The sequence below is a fragment of the Paralichthys olivaceus genome, chromosome 17 (assembly GCF_024713975.1).
Source record: "Paralichthys olivaceus isolate ysfri-2021 chromosome 17, ASM2471397v2, whole genome shotgun sequence".
In the NCBI taxonomy this organism is placed as follows: Eukaryota; Metazoa; Chordata; class Actinopteri; order Pleuronectiformes; family Paralichthyidae; genus Paralichthys; species Paralichthys olivaceus.
Window position 1 is genome coordinate 5,040,714 of NC_091109.1, and position 13,609 is coordinate 5,054,322.

At 41.8% G+C, this 13,609-nt stretch overlaps 1 protein-coding gene across 2 annotated transcripts; it reads left to right on the forward strand.

The window, feature by feature from the left end:
• Positions 1–312: 312 nt before the first annotated feature.
• xkr9 (XK, Kell blood group complex subunit-related family, member 9) lies at positions 313–3,158 on the forward strand. Of its 2 annotated transcripts, XM_020087395.2 has the most exons (4): positions 313–453; positions 1,077–1,517; positions 1,853–2,067; positions 2,148–3,158. In XM_020087395.2, the coding sequence occupies exons 2-4, from the start codon at positions 1,141–1,143 to the stop codon at positions 2,774–2,776; spliced, it is 1,221 nt and encodes a 406-aa protein (XP_019942954.2). In that variant the 5' UTR covers positions 313–453; positions 1,077–1,140; the 3' UTR covers positions 2,777–3,158. The 2 variants fall into 2 exon arrangements, with proteins under 2 accessions (XP_019942954.2, XP_069368116.1); XM_069512015.1 differs by lacking the exon at positions 313–453 and having other exon boundaries at positions 1,010–1,517.
• The last annotated feature ends 10,451 nt before the right edge of the window (positions 3,159–13,609 follow it).

Below are 13,609 nucleotides of genomic sequence, written 5' to 3' on the forward strand. Positions count from 1 at the left end.
GCTTATAGTCGAACATAAATAGCTTCTCTTTCAGTGTGATCATCAGCGGTGCAATATTTGTGCATTCATTTATGAGTTTTTAAAGTTTAAAATGTTTGTCATTTGAAAACAATGCGGTGCAGTTCATGTTTCCTGATCTGAGATAATCTGTCCTCACACTTACTGTAAATACTAGAATTACAGGAAAACCTGTGCAAAGTGTGACGTCATCCTTCCCATCCTCTGTGTGCATTCGTGTTTTCGTTTCACAGAATGAAGCAACAAAACAACGTATACGTACACACATACCTAAAATAGATTATGTTATTGCATCTTTCTGGTATGACTACTGGCTCAGAGTCAGTGAGGTGGAGCCTGTCACGAGTTTCAAGCAAACAGAAAGTGAACGGCTGCATGCAGACGAGTCTCCCTGTGTGACTGTGCACAGCTGTCTACCATGGGAAGAAGATACTGGTAAGTACACGTGTGTGTGTGTGTGTGTGTGTGTTTTACTGTAATTCTAAATTGTAGGTGTGTAGGTTCTAGTTTCTAAACTTATCAAATTTGTCTTTCAGAATTATTTATAAAGAAATGTAATTAAAATATATTAAATGGAATCTTGGATTTGCCTTCAAATTTGTCTTCTGTCTCTTATTAACTCTCATTAACGTTACAATTATATTGAAGCCAGATATGCTCAGGAGACTTCACATGTAGTTATTCTGTGATTCAGTAAATTGCTTTTAAAATATGATTGTGAGAAGTTACAGGGAAAAGACAATATAACTTATGTAAGTGGTAAGAATCGGCAAGGTAAGATTTTGAGCATTTTATTATTCGTGCTGGTAACATCAGTGATTATTTTTCTATTGCACATGAACAATACGTGTGTCGTAATTCAGGACTCGTATAATAAAGATTTATCAAGTTTGATCAAAGGGCAGGAGAATATGACGAAGCAGCAGCTGACCGCAGTCACGTTGCATTTAAAACCTTCACCTGCCTTTCGCAAATGTTTGCTTGACCTTTTTGTAAATCTGCAAGAGTGGCTTGTGTGTGGTACTTACCGAATTTGATCTTGTGTGTTGCTTTCACAGATCAACTGAAATAGCACCTGAACTCCCAGAAACCAACAAGAAACAGTCGGGAGCAGCTTTTCTCATGAAAAACAAACACCGCTGGCTGTTAAATCCCTGGTTGATATTGCCAAGTGACAACAAAATGCTTCACTCAGAGAGTCAGTACACACGGCTGCGATGGTTACTAACCATTGCTGGACTTGTCCTCTATGTGGTGGACATTTGGACAGACATGGGACTGGCTCTGAAATATTTTTGTGAGAAACAATATGTCTGGACTGGACTGACTCTCCTGTTTGTTCTGGCTGGACTGCTGGTGAGCCAGCTCTTCAGCTTTGCCTGGTACATGGACGATATGAAGAACGTGCTGAGAAACCCAGACGGGAGAGGAACAGTGGCCGGCATGTCAACTGGTCTACTTGTTGTCCTGCACGTATTTGGCATGGGAGTCTTCTCCAGGTATGGAATGATGACACTTACTGTGATAAGAGCACTGCAGGCTCTGATCCCTCCTATTATATCTGCAAAGTAACACGAGCTGCTCTTCCAGGCTAAAAAACTTCATGCACGTTTTGACTCAAAAATGTTCAGCATGCTGCTCCTGCACAATGACTTGGTATTGCAGAATGTGCAGACTGGAATAACCACATTTAAGGTGTGTTTCATCACATCAAGAAGAAGCCTTGAAAGTACATCCCTGTTGTATCGGCAAATAATGAATAAGTGGAGGAGGATGTGAGGTTTGCAGAATGTTTGACCGTGTTTTCATTGTGTTGTCTCTGACCTGTTGCTAGGTATTACCACCTGCTGAAAAGAGGGTTTGAAGTAGTTAGGATGACGCCAAAGTGCTGCACGGTGGAAGAGAGTAGGGAGGAGCACCACTATCTGTTTTGCTTGGCTACTGACCTGAGCATGCTCAAACTGTTTGAGGCTTTCCTGGAGAGTGCCCCCCAGCTCCTTCTACAAATCTACATACTGCTGGGTCACGATGAAGGCTCTGTTATGCAGTGTAAGTGAGTTTCATTCAAATCTCTGCATATTCATGAATTTAAATTGTCATTATTCACACCATCTGTCCGTTATGTTCAGATTTATCTATGGCCTTTTCCTTCTTCAATCTCGCCTGGGCCCTGGTGGACTATCGTCGCTGCCTGCGCAGATCCCTCCACCATATCCGGGAGATGCCCTCAGGCCTCCCCACAGCAATCTACCTCCTGTACAAGCTCTGCACCATCACCAGCCACATCCTCAGCTTCAGCCTCCTCCTCATACTGAGCTCTTACAGCGCCGTGGCTCTCGTCCTCTTCTGGCTGCTCATGACAACCTTCACACACCTGCTTCACACCAACTTCTGCTCATCCAAAGGCCTGGAGCTCCTCTACCAGGCCGTCATCGGAGTCATCCTCACGTTCACCTTTTTCAATGTCAAAGGTCAGGACACAAAAGTGCTCATGACCATCTACTACATTTTCCACTTTCTTCTAAACATTATGGCTCCAGTCATGCTGGCTCTGTTGAAGCCGGAGCTGCAGACTGCCCCATTTCTGCTGCCAGTCGTAGGTTTAATCGCTGGAGGTTCAGTGCTGGGCCTGGTGAGCCTCACCCTGTACTACCTCTTTCTGCATCCCAGGGGGAAGTGGCGTGAGGCGGATGAGGTGGACGGTCTGGGGACCGAAACAGAGAGCATGAGGAGAATGAGGAACTTTTTACAACCCTGAAAAATGTATTCTATTCAAAGTTTTACAGAGGACAGATATGCACTTATTAAATCTGAACCTCTGCAGAAAGCAACTAGAATATCATCTCCATATTACGTTCATTCTATATTCACGTTATTGACACTTATCCTCACCCACCATTATCCCTTCTGGGATTGATTAAGCTTTTTTATTACCTGTATAAAAAGCTAGCCATTTATTTAAGTTATTAGTATTTAATAGTTAGTTGTTCTAATTAACATGTCAATGTGATACAAACATTTAATTGTTATAACATTGTCAGCAAAAATGGCAAAAATTTGTTTTCTAATTTTTTGTGTTAAATATAAATAGTTTCTGATGTACAAAAAACAATTACATAAATTATTATTTTGCATTCTTATCTTTTTTTCATATTTTTTAATCTTTCTTGTTTACAAACCTTTTACAACTCAGTAAGGCAACCCTTGTTCTCCTCTGATTTCATGTCTCAGCTGAAAGCTATTTTGTGGGTAAGGACAAAAATGCTCCTGCAACACAGTGTCAAACACAGGGTGGCGTCATTGTCTAGGTTGACTTCTCTAGGTATTGGTGAGGTCCAGCACTGCTCTTGGCCGACTTGAACAAAACACTAAGACCAAATGGTTAAAAAATATATAAACATATGTTCCCCCTTATATTGTATCATATATATCATATTTGGATATAATCTTAACAATTTACACTTCCGTGCTATAACTGTATGATTGATGTTATTCCTTAAACTTTCTATCTATTCTATTTTCTTTTTCAGCCTCCTTTCACCTATTGTTTCTATGTCTATTTATCTTTAATGTTCCAGTATCTCCTTCAATGTAATATCTCCCTCTCAAAGTGGATGTCTCACCATCACCACTGATCTTGAATTATAAATCCAGCTTCTACACCTATAATCCCTAGACGCTCCAAGGTGGCAACTAAACATTTCCCGCTCACCTCAGAAATGATAAACACAGGGGCCACGGATGAGCTAACTAGTAACAACAAACCAGTGCTAATTTTGTTTTGACTACCGGCTAAATATTGTGTGAGTCAACCCCTTGAGCTCAGGACGCTGTTTCTTCCTGGCTGAGGCGTCAGTTGTGTGGGTGGGAGGTTTGGACGCGATCGCCATGGCCCAGTGTGAGCTCACCTGGGAGGAACGCTGACAAACCGCAGGCTCCACAGAGCACGATGCTTCTTGGCCCCCAAATAAATCCAGCCATTTCCCCAACTTCTCCTCCTTTCATTCTGGAGCCTTCTGACTTGTTTACTCCGAGGGGCCACTTTAACCTTTCATCTGTCAGTTGCGCTCCGTCAGAGGCACCCCATAACATGACAAATGTAAGTGGGGAGCTTGTGTCGGAGAGGAAATGAATCCCTGAATTCAGTTTTACTGTGGACAGACTCCAACTCTTTGTGTATTTAAAGTAGGCAGATAGTTGTTCTATATAAAAGCTATAAATAGACACACAACTTGGACAGAATCCCAAAGTGATGCTGAAAGCTCACCTTGGCTGGAGGATATTGCACCTTTAGGTGGGACTTGTCATTAAGGATGAAATAAAGTGACATCATCCTTTGCATTTCAGATGATAGATGCCCCCCACCCCCTCTCCTCTACTGTATATTTCCTTCAGCTCAATGGACTACTGTGATGTAAACCTGCCAAAGAGACTTTTTATTGAGAGAAGATGCATGTGTACTGGGCAGGAGTCCGAAGCAGCGTCTCTCCCCCTCTGTCTTCCTTTTGTCAAGCTACACATACCTCGCGCTGTGACTCACCTCCGACAGAGCTGCCAGGGCCCATGTCACAAGTCATTGGGATGAAATGTTTTGAGTAAAGCATTACCTCGCTCTCTCTCTAGGAGAAAACAAGCGAGAGAGAGAACTCTGGCGTTGACAGGCTCTCTGTAATTTCCACTTCTGGCACAGAGAGCTTATAATACCCAGTAATCTCTGACTCTGATCTTACTGAAATGCACCTCCAGAAGGGCTGGAGAGCACGGTGAGAATCTGAGAAACTAATAGTGAATCAAAGACGATGATGTGTGACACTGCAAGATGAATCTCTGGAGCACGGAGGGCCAACGAAAATCACGTGCATCTTATCACACACACACACACACAGACACACACACACATACACAAACACACACTGAGAAATGTGCAAACACAAAGCCACGTAAACTCACACTGCCGTCACTGTCAGCAGCTTGCTTGTGTCTGATTGAATGCCGTTCTGCGTCTACATAAACAACCCTGACCGCTGACCTCTCTGTAACCAGCACTAGACCTTTCACCAAATCTTATCTTTTTGTTTTCCATCAGGACTTCCTGTAACAGCTATAGTCATGGGGGTGAGGGGGCTGCAGTCCTGGCGTACGCCGTCCCCACAATTTGTACAGACACAATAAACCCAGAGAGGCAGGCTGTTTTTCATTAGGGCTTCAAAGTCCATATAAACCATGATTAATGAAGCCCTGAGATGCTGTATGTCTTTAATTATTATGACTTGACTGCTGCACCAGCGCCTCAGATGCATTAGCAATGTTGGCGATCTGTACACGTCTGCCTGGCTCGTTCTGACATGGCAGCTTCGCCTCATTCCTGGAGAATTCCCCCAATGTGGAGGAGGGCGGGGTGGGGGAGTGATAGAAGCCTCCTCTTTGCAGTGGCGCAGAAGTTTCTTTAATCACCGTACATGCACACATACAAATGAGTTTGGGCAGTGACAGATTGGCGAGCGGGCCGAGGATAATTACATGCAGTGGGCTGGTGTGTGTGATCAGAGCGTGGCATTGCGTTACCCAGAGGGTTCTGTAAATAAAGTCCTCATGCAATGAATGAGGAGATTGTGGACAAAGTGCATTATGGGCACAATAGTCATACTATTGTTAGTATATGCATCTTGGTGTTGTATGACAATTACTCTAACAAGGAAGTTGCTCTATGTTAAAGCTGGAAAAACTGAAGATGAGGTCAGTTGTTACCATAAATCTGATGTAACAGCACCATTTTCTACAGCATCTAGTCATATACAGGAAATAATTAACTTCAGCAGAATACAAAGCGTCTCCCTGGGGGCCATATAAGGAAAGTCTATGTTATTTCCCTTTATTTTGATGTGTCTCATGCCAAAAATACATAATTACAAAAGGTGACTTTATGAAATTCGGGTTAATTAAGAGCCTGACTAACACAGGGGAACTGATATTGTTCTACAATCATGGTTCAGTATAAGTGCCAGAATGTGTTTGATATATACAAAGTGTTTGATATATATATGTATAATAAATAGGCTACATTTGGACAAAACCTTAACGGAAAATTTCCCACCTGCCTGAAACCATCACAGAGCAGCTCAGCTGCTCAGTTTCTGTGCTATTTGGGAATTCAATGATACTTGTTGAGGAAGGAAAAAGTGTGGTAGTTAATCACCTGCTGCTTTCAGATTTTCCACATCCAGGGACACAGTTTGGAACTTGCAGGTCTATTTTAATATTTTTATTTTAGTGTCCATATTAATTTTCTGACAATATGGCTAAACTGATAAAAAACTAAATGCTAAAACGGAATGGAAACCAACTGTATCCCCCAACATGGTGTTTTAAATATCATTAGCCTTTCTCAAACTCAGATGAGGACTTCAAAGAGAATTATGGGAGTACAGAAACAAAGTGCGCTCTCTTTGCTTCGTCTTCTTCCGGCAGTTTGACACGGAGAGAAAAAAAAAGCACAGCACAGAGGAAGCTCATTTGTATAATCCTCATTTAGTGCTGGCGGTTTATGTTTCACAGTCATGGACAATCAGTGAGCACTAACATAATAGTGCTACCCATCCTAGCCCTCACACAGTCTCCCTCACACAGATAGAAAACAGGAGCCATGTTTGTGTTGGGCACACTCCCACAGCACACAGGATGATGGATTATACAGAGTTGCTGTTTATTTATGCTATGCTGCATGGGTAGAGGAATATGGGCAAAGACCTCATGCATACAGCCCGTGTATGGCAAATACAATCAGCCGTAAAATAAGATTGCATATTATGAATGAGCAATGCGTCCACACACATACATGAAAAGTACTTGGCTGCAATCAACCCCCCCGCCGAAATACATACATACACGTCTTTTTGCAAGGGAAGCTTGTCTTGATTAACCTGGCCGGGGGAACCCGACATGTTTTTCCTTTTACGTCATGGTCTGTTCCCTGAGTGGCTCAGTGGAAGCCATCAATTCTGGTTTGTCTGCAGTTTGTCTGTTTGAATTTTTTGCTAATCTGTATTATTCATTGATGTCCTGTTGGGCCTGCGCAGGAAGTGCTGAGTGAAGACTGTGGCGGCGTTTTTTTTTTCCAAACTTGGGACATCATACATCATGCTTTCTTTTTCTTTTCTGAAAAATTGCATCACTCAGCTAGACCACCTTCCGCCTGCCCTGCGCCTTGAGAAATGAAAGTTTCTGGTATTTTGAAGTTGCAGTTTTGGTTCTCTTCCGAACTGTTTTTTCCATGAGAAGAAGGATTATCAGCATGATCTGTGAAAAACAGGGAGGAGGTGCGTGAAGCTCTGTGTGACCATGAGGGACTAACGGTTTCCTCTCATACAACTGTTCTCAGAGGTTCAGCTGATCACCACCTTGACAACTTTTTTGTTTCTCTGAGTATCACAAGGCCCACACATAAATTTTCAGTGGAGGAAAAGATGCTATGCTTGATTATAACAAGGGGTCATGTCTTTGATGCTGGTACGGTAAAATTTGTTATACGTTAAGCCAGTGCTAATGTGATTATGGACATTGATCCATTAAATCTACTGTAAAAATGCAGCCTGCACCAGTTTTGAACTTGATACTGAGCAGAAACGTGAGAGGTACTGTGAAACATTAAAGACGCTTTGATGTAATATTTAACCCATCTGCAGCAAAAAGGGGAGGGATGTCCATAAAACGCATTTTGGGTTTGAGTGAGAGAAATGAGATGTGTGATTTTTCTCTCCAGCTTGTCGTGGTGCCGTCGGAGTGTGGGCATGAAAAGGGGGCAACTGCCTGTCACGATAACCCCGGGGGGCGTTTTATCAGGGCAATAAAATCAGGCTGTGGAACTCACCCGCCTTCAGGGAGTCTCAGCCTGTCACCTCCCTCCTCTTCCACCGTGGACAATCAGGATAAAGATTTACCCAAAGTATGACAAACGGAAAGAGCAGTGAAGCAGAGACAAAAGCATTTTAAGTTTTTAGCAAACTGCACAAAAGACAGGCCTCCTCAGGCTGATACCTCTGCTATTAGGGAACATTATCTGCAAGACACAAGAAAATCAGATTCTGGTCTTAACTCAACTTGGACCGAGTGGAGTTTCTTTGCGTCTTGTGCCCTTGGATCCATGGCAGCGCAGCGATTGTGCGCTAAAGTCATCACTTTTGAGGACGGAGCGCGTAACTGACGACTTCAACTTCCATCTCTTTACCAGACCACGAGGAAATGACTTAATTCAATTGTGGGTTAGCAATAATTTCTAAGGGGGTATCCTACTTTTTATTTTACAAAGTGTGTCTTTCTCATTTTGTAATCACAATTTGTCCAGTACATTGGATCTGTTAACGTATACTGCATGAGGCCACCACAAATGCTCTGTATGAGGTAGTGTTTGGCTTTATCTGATTAAGTGAGTCTGCCATGAGCAGTTAATGCGGTGTAACTGGCTATAATGTTGCACTAACAATGTCGTGTTGTCTGTGATCAAACATCTGATGATTTATTTAGGATTAACCGGATTTCAGATCGGCACTTTTTAAACTTTAACTGATTCTCCTCCGTCTTTGAAGACAAAAAGACAAACCTGGGACGCAGGCGCAAGCTTGTTACAGATTACAATAAAAATATAATAAAGGATATGAACATGCAAAGCAATGCATTATAAAAATTTAGTAGAAAGTACAGATATTTGCAGATATTTGTCGTGAAGTAAAAGTGAAAAGTGCCTGAAAATACAAAATACAAGTAAACTTCATTGCATCCCACCTCTGCACTCAGATGAATGATGACTTTTATTTAGGTGTCAGAAAGTCTTCATCATTGTGTCTAATTGAGACGTCCACAGTGAATGGCCTTTCCCTCTAATGTAACAAAGGTGTGGGGACTGAGTAATCTCCTTAAACAGGCTTCTTGGCAAAGCCATAGATTCACTCCTGGGCCCCAACTGCAACCCCCCTAAGATCCCAACTGTGATACAGCATTGATGACATCACCGTCTCCCCCCATCTCGCCGGTCCTCCCTTATTAGCATGCGCAGTGTAGCAGGCAGCAGGAATAATAACGCGTTCTCCCTATCACGCCGGCAGAACTATTCAGGCTGTGACCACAGAGGCCTCAGCAGCAGCCAAGCTAAATAACAGCGAGGGGGAAGATGGTCAAAGCATCACAATTAGAGGCAGTTTATTTTGTATTCTGCCTATGCCAGAGGGACTGCAGACTATAATTTGCGCCAAAGATGTTTGAGAGTTTACGCTGATGGAGAAATCTGTGGAAAGTTTATAAAGGCTTGAGATAGAGGAAAGCGGTCAGAGGTGATGCTGTGGGGAAAGCTGACCAGTAACGTGGAAATGATACAAACGCTGTTTTGTGGAAAACATCTACTAGAGCTGGACGCGATTCAGATGAGTTTGTTCAAAGTTCAAGGAACATACAACAGAGCAAGAATGAATGAAGTGCCTTGTTCTTGAAAAGGTCAGTGGGGACCTCAGACAAACACTCCCCTCTGTCCCAATATTAACAAATTATTCAGCGATTTGAGCTGTAACTTGACTTATGATTATTATTGATCAGTTTATGAACCGCAAGGAAAAAGTCAGGTTTATGCCACACAAGGGTCCTGTCCAGGCCTGGCTCGACCATATACAGCCAGAGAGGGCTCTGAGTTCAGTCAGACACATGTGGGATTCCCCCCCTCAGACAGTTTCATTATTATAAACGCTATGTTGGGTTTTTTGGCCTGCGTACAATATGTTGCCTGTAAGGAGCACTGCTGCGTTCTTGACTCACACAGGGTGAAGCGTTGCCGTCGGTGCAGATTACAGATGCAGAAGTAAAAATTTGATTTGCTAAGATTATGGTCAACCAGACAGTTTCAAACGGACCCCTCACATTCACAGTGAAAGAATTCCTACCCCCATACATTCTGCAGGTTTTCCCCTCGGGTCAGAAACAGAACATACATGTATTAACACACTCTTTACTCTTTTGTTATGCGATGAAGATCAAGTTGGAGAAGCGTTAGATTTCCTATCTAATTCATTTCTACTTTATACCCTTATGATGGATTACGTATATATGAGCAGCACTGTCTTAACCGTGTTGATATTGAAATTATTCAGTGGCCACAGTAAAAGACTTTTATACATATATACACAATAGGGAGACACAATAATGGGGATTTCTTCAAGTAGAATACAGTCCAAAACCAAAACATTATCATCTGTCCACAAAGTCTCCACATTATGTTTTAAAAAAACGCATTATCTCCATGTAAAAGAGTTGGAAAACTTCACTGTGTACAAGTGGAAAAAAGCTTTGAGTGCTGGAGGAGCTGGAAAGTGCAACTGAACACCCAGCCAGAAACCATAAAATGTTAAATGGGCTGTATTTAATGTAGTGCTCTTCTACTCTTATCAACCACTCAAAGTCACATTCACACACACACACACACATTCATAAAGTGCTACTATGTGCTGCAATTTTCTAACACACACCATTCACACACTGCTGGCACGTCTGTCAGGGACAGTTTGAGGTTCAGTATCTTGCCCGAGTGGAGGAGCCGGGGATCGAACCACCATCTATTTGGTTAGTGGACGATCTGCTTAACGTTCTTAGCAACAAACTAGAGGTGTTTGTAGATTACATAGTCATTAATACATGTACAGAATATGTATGTGTGATCTGGACATACATGCATTTTACCCGGTCAACACATTACACCTTATTTTATAATATCATCTGTTTTTGCATCATTATATAAACTGTATTTGTTAATATTCTTATTCAGTATCTTTTTATATATAGTATTATAATGCAGTTTTTTTTCTTTTATACTGTTACCTGTTTTTTGTATTTCTATCAATTGTTATTGTCTTGGTATGTATATATTTCTATTCTTGGCTGGAGCGGGTGAAACAAACCCAAATTTCCTCCAGGGAAGTACTTTTGCTTCTATATATTTTAAAATGTATAAGTATGCAAATGTACGCTCATGGCCTCATCATCATCACCGTCAGTATTAACAAAAATATATTTTAGACCTGCCATATAATACTGACTGTTCAGTTTGGAATCAGTGTCATGTATAAATAGTCAATCCTGAACATGTTCCAAGCTACAGTAGCCTATGTGTCTTTTTACATTTTATAAAACATGAGACTGCTGTCACCTGCATGTCACCGCCACTTATCTGACCAGTAGATGGCGCTATAAGTACATGGAAGTGCTCCACCATCCAGGAGAGGGCCTCCGGCCTTCCAGCGGCTCGGCTGCCGCTCTCCGAGCACAGGCCAGCGGTCAGAGACAGACACCTGATCCGGCCTCGTTCCCCTCATCCCCGCTCTTAATTAGCCGAGAATACAACGCTTCAGTTGGTCAAAAGCAAACTGTCCTCTGCCTAATGAAGTTTTTAATGAAAACCTATGAGTGCACTGCTTTAAGACAATACATCTCCAACTCCTCCGTTACTGTAATGGAAAGCTGCTCTTAAAATAGCTCTTTTAATTTATCTCTTTTTTATGGTGATGGTTACAATGACAGAAATTGATTATTGATTGTGTAAATATTAGAATCGGCTACATGAACAAATTATAAATAAAGGCTTAAACCACAATCTGAAAATGAAAAGATAAATAATATATATGATATAAAACAAATTAAAATCCATACTTCAAAATTATAAAATTAATATTGATTTTACAGGAATGTTACAATCATCACAATAGGGCCAAAAAAAATAGGGCCTGTATAATAGTAAAATAATACATTAAATCAGAATCAGCATGCATTAGAAATGAACCCATAATTAGAGTTATAAAATAATTTGATGCTGTTATAACAACCTGGAAGCATAATCAGGTAAAATTGAAAAAGTGATTGACACAAATTGCAATTTAACATTGTACTGAAATAACTTATTTTGTATTCCTTTTTCAACAGTTTTTGAATAGATCCACTTAAATAAGTATATAAATACTATAAATAAGTATAAATGCAATAATTTTAGCACTCACAATATTGCTATTAACCTGTAAATTTGATTAGAGATCAATACATAATTATTATTATTATTGTAATTTAAATATTACATTGTCTGCTTGTCAAAGTGGTTGAATAATTTACCACAATGTTAGTCATCGATTGAGCGTAGAGAAAAGAGGCTCTCCGGTGTGCAGCATTATGAGCCACAGTAAATGTCTCACTCACAGCAGCCAGTGATCAATAATCCCGGCGGTTTGGGACAGCGAGGGCACGTCACGTGACAGTAGATTCCATGAGAGAGGCAGCAGGACAGGGCCAACCTTGACACTAAAAGGACTATTGAGTTTCAAGACAGCGAGAAGTTCAGGTTTCATACCTAAAATGAAGTGGCCACACTTAATGAAACCGGAAAATCACCGTTGGTAGACGATATCTAATCAAAGCTGGCCCGTGTGTTCTTTTAATTGTAAAGTTATTTTTGCAAAAGCAGTAATTTAAAAACAATTAGCATTATTATTTGCAGTCATCATGAAGCAGTGTGTAAAAATGATATTCTAAATTGAAACTGAAAGCTCCACAAAGCTTGAATGAAATGCAAAACCCTTGACGGGCTGAAAATGACTTTTCACTTTTCATTCAGGTCTGACACCAACAGGCTGCTGCTCGGCCTTCAATAATGTTCCCACCTGTCCTGGAAAGTGATAAAGCTCTTCATCTCGCTCGCATGCTTTGCCAGGAAGTGACGGCCTAGTGCTCCTACTTAATGATTTCCACAGGATAGGTTGTGCATGACAGACGCCAGAGAATCAGGCCCTCAACACACACACACACACACACTGACACACACCAATATCTATCAGAGGGACACTACACTTGGTCCAGCACGTCTCAGTCTTGCCTGTGTTTGTATAAGCTTGATTTTCACAACTGGAAAGTAATAGCCATCTGCCCAAGCAGGCTGGAGGGGTATCATGTGTGAGCAGGTAACTGATGGCTATTAAAATCACACACACACTTGGTCCGAGACTCCTCTCACTTTCTTCCTCTCTCTCTCTCTCACACACACACATGCACACACAGACACGACAAGTTGCTTCAAGACACTAAAGGAGAAGGGGAGAGAGGAAGAGAGACAGATGAAATATAGTTCAGGCGCCGGTCTGTGCAAGACTGACACTGGCAGGACATACCAGGCAGAGGAGCATGGCGTTGATGATGATGAGTATTTATAGATGTTGATAAACCTACAGAGCAGACGTATGGATTTAGAAATTAAGGCCAATTTGTATTGATAATTTTTTGTTTCGTGATAATATAAAAGAATATAAAGAAAAAGCGTAATGCTTCTTTTTCAGAACAGACAAAGAGTCAGCCAGACTGGCATGACAACATAAATCCAGGACTCTGCTGCTTATGACCGGAACGACAGGTGAGCGGAGTCAGTCAGGTCCAGGTTATGGCTGCATTCCCAGGCCCCCCCCACCGCCACTGTCGCCCCAGGTATAGTGTGGGAAGGCGAATCCCCCCACCCTCCACCGCCCCTCGGCCGCCCCTGCTCAAAGGGCGTGTGCGACCCCGTGATGACATATGACCTCTT

What these genes read in the sequence shown, in the direction of transcription:
- xkr9 (XM_020087395.2), top strand. Translation starts at nt 1,141, where the DNA reads ATGAAAAACAAACACCGCTGGCTGTTAAATCCCTGGTTGATATTGCCA. An exon ending in GGCATGGGAGTCTTCTCCAG is followed by an intron (nt 1,518 to 1,852) that starts GTATGGAATGAT and finishes ACCTGTTGCTAG; the next exon opens with GTATTACCACCTGCTGAAAA. An exon ending in TGAAGGCTCTGTTATGCAGT is followed by an intron (nt 2,068 to 2,147) that starts GTAAGTGAGTTT and finishes CGTTATGTTCAG; the next exon opens with ATTTATCTATGGCCTTTTCC.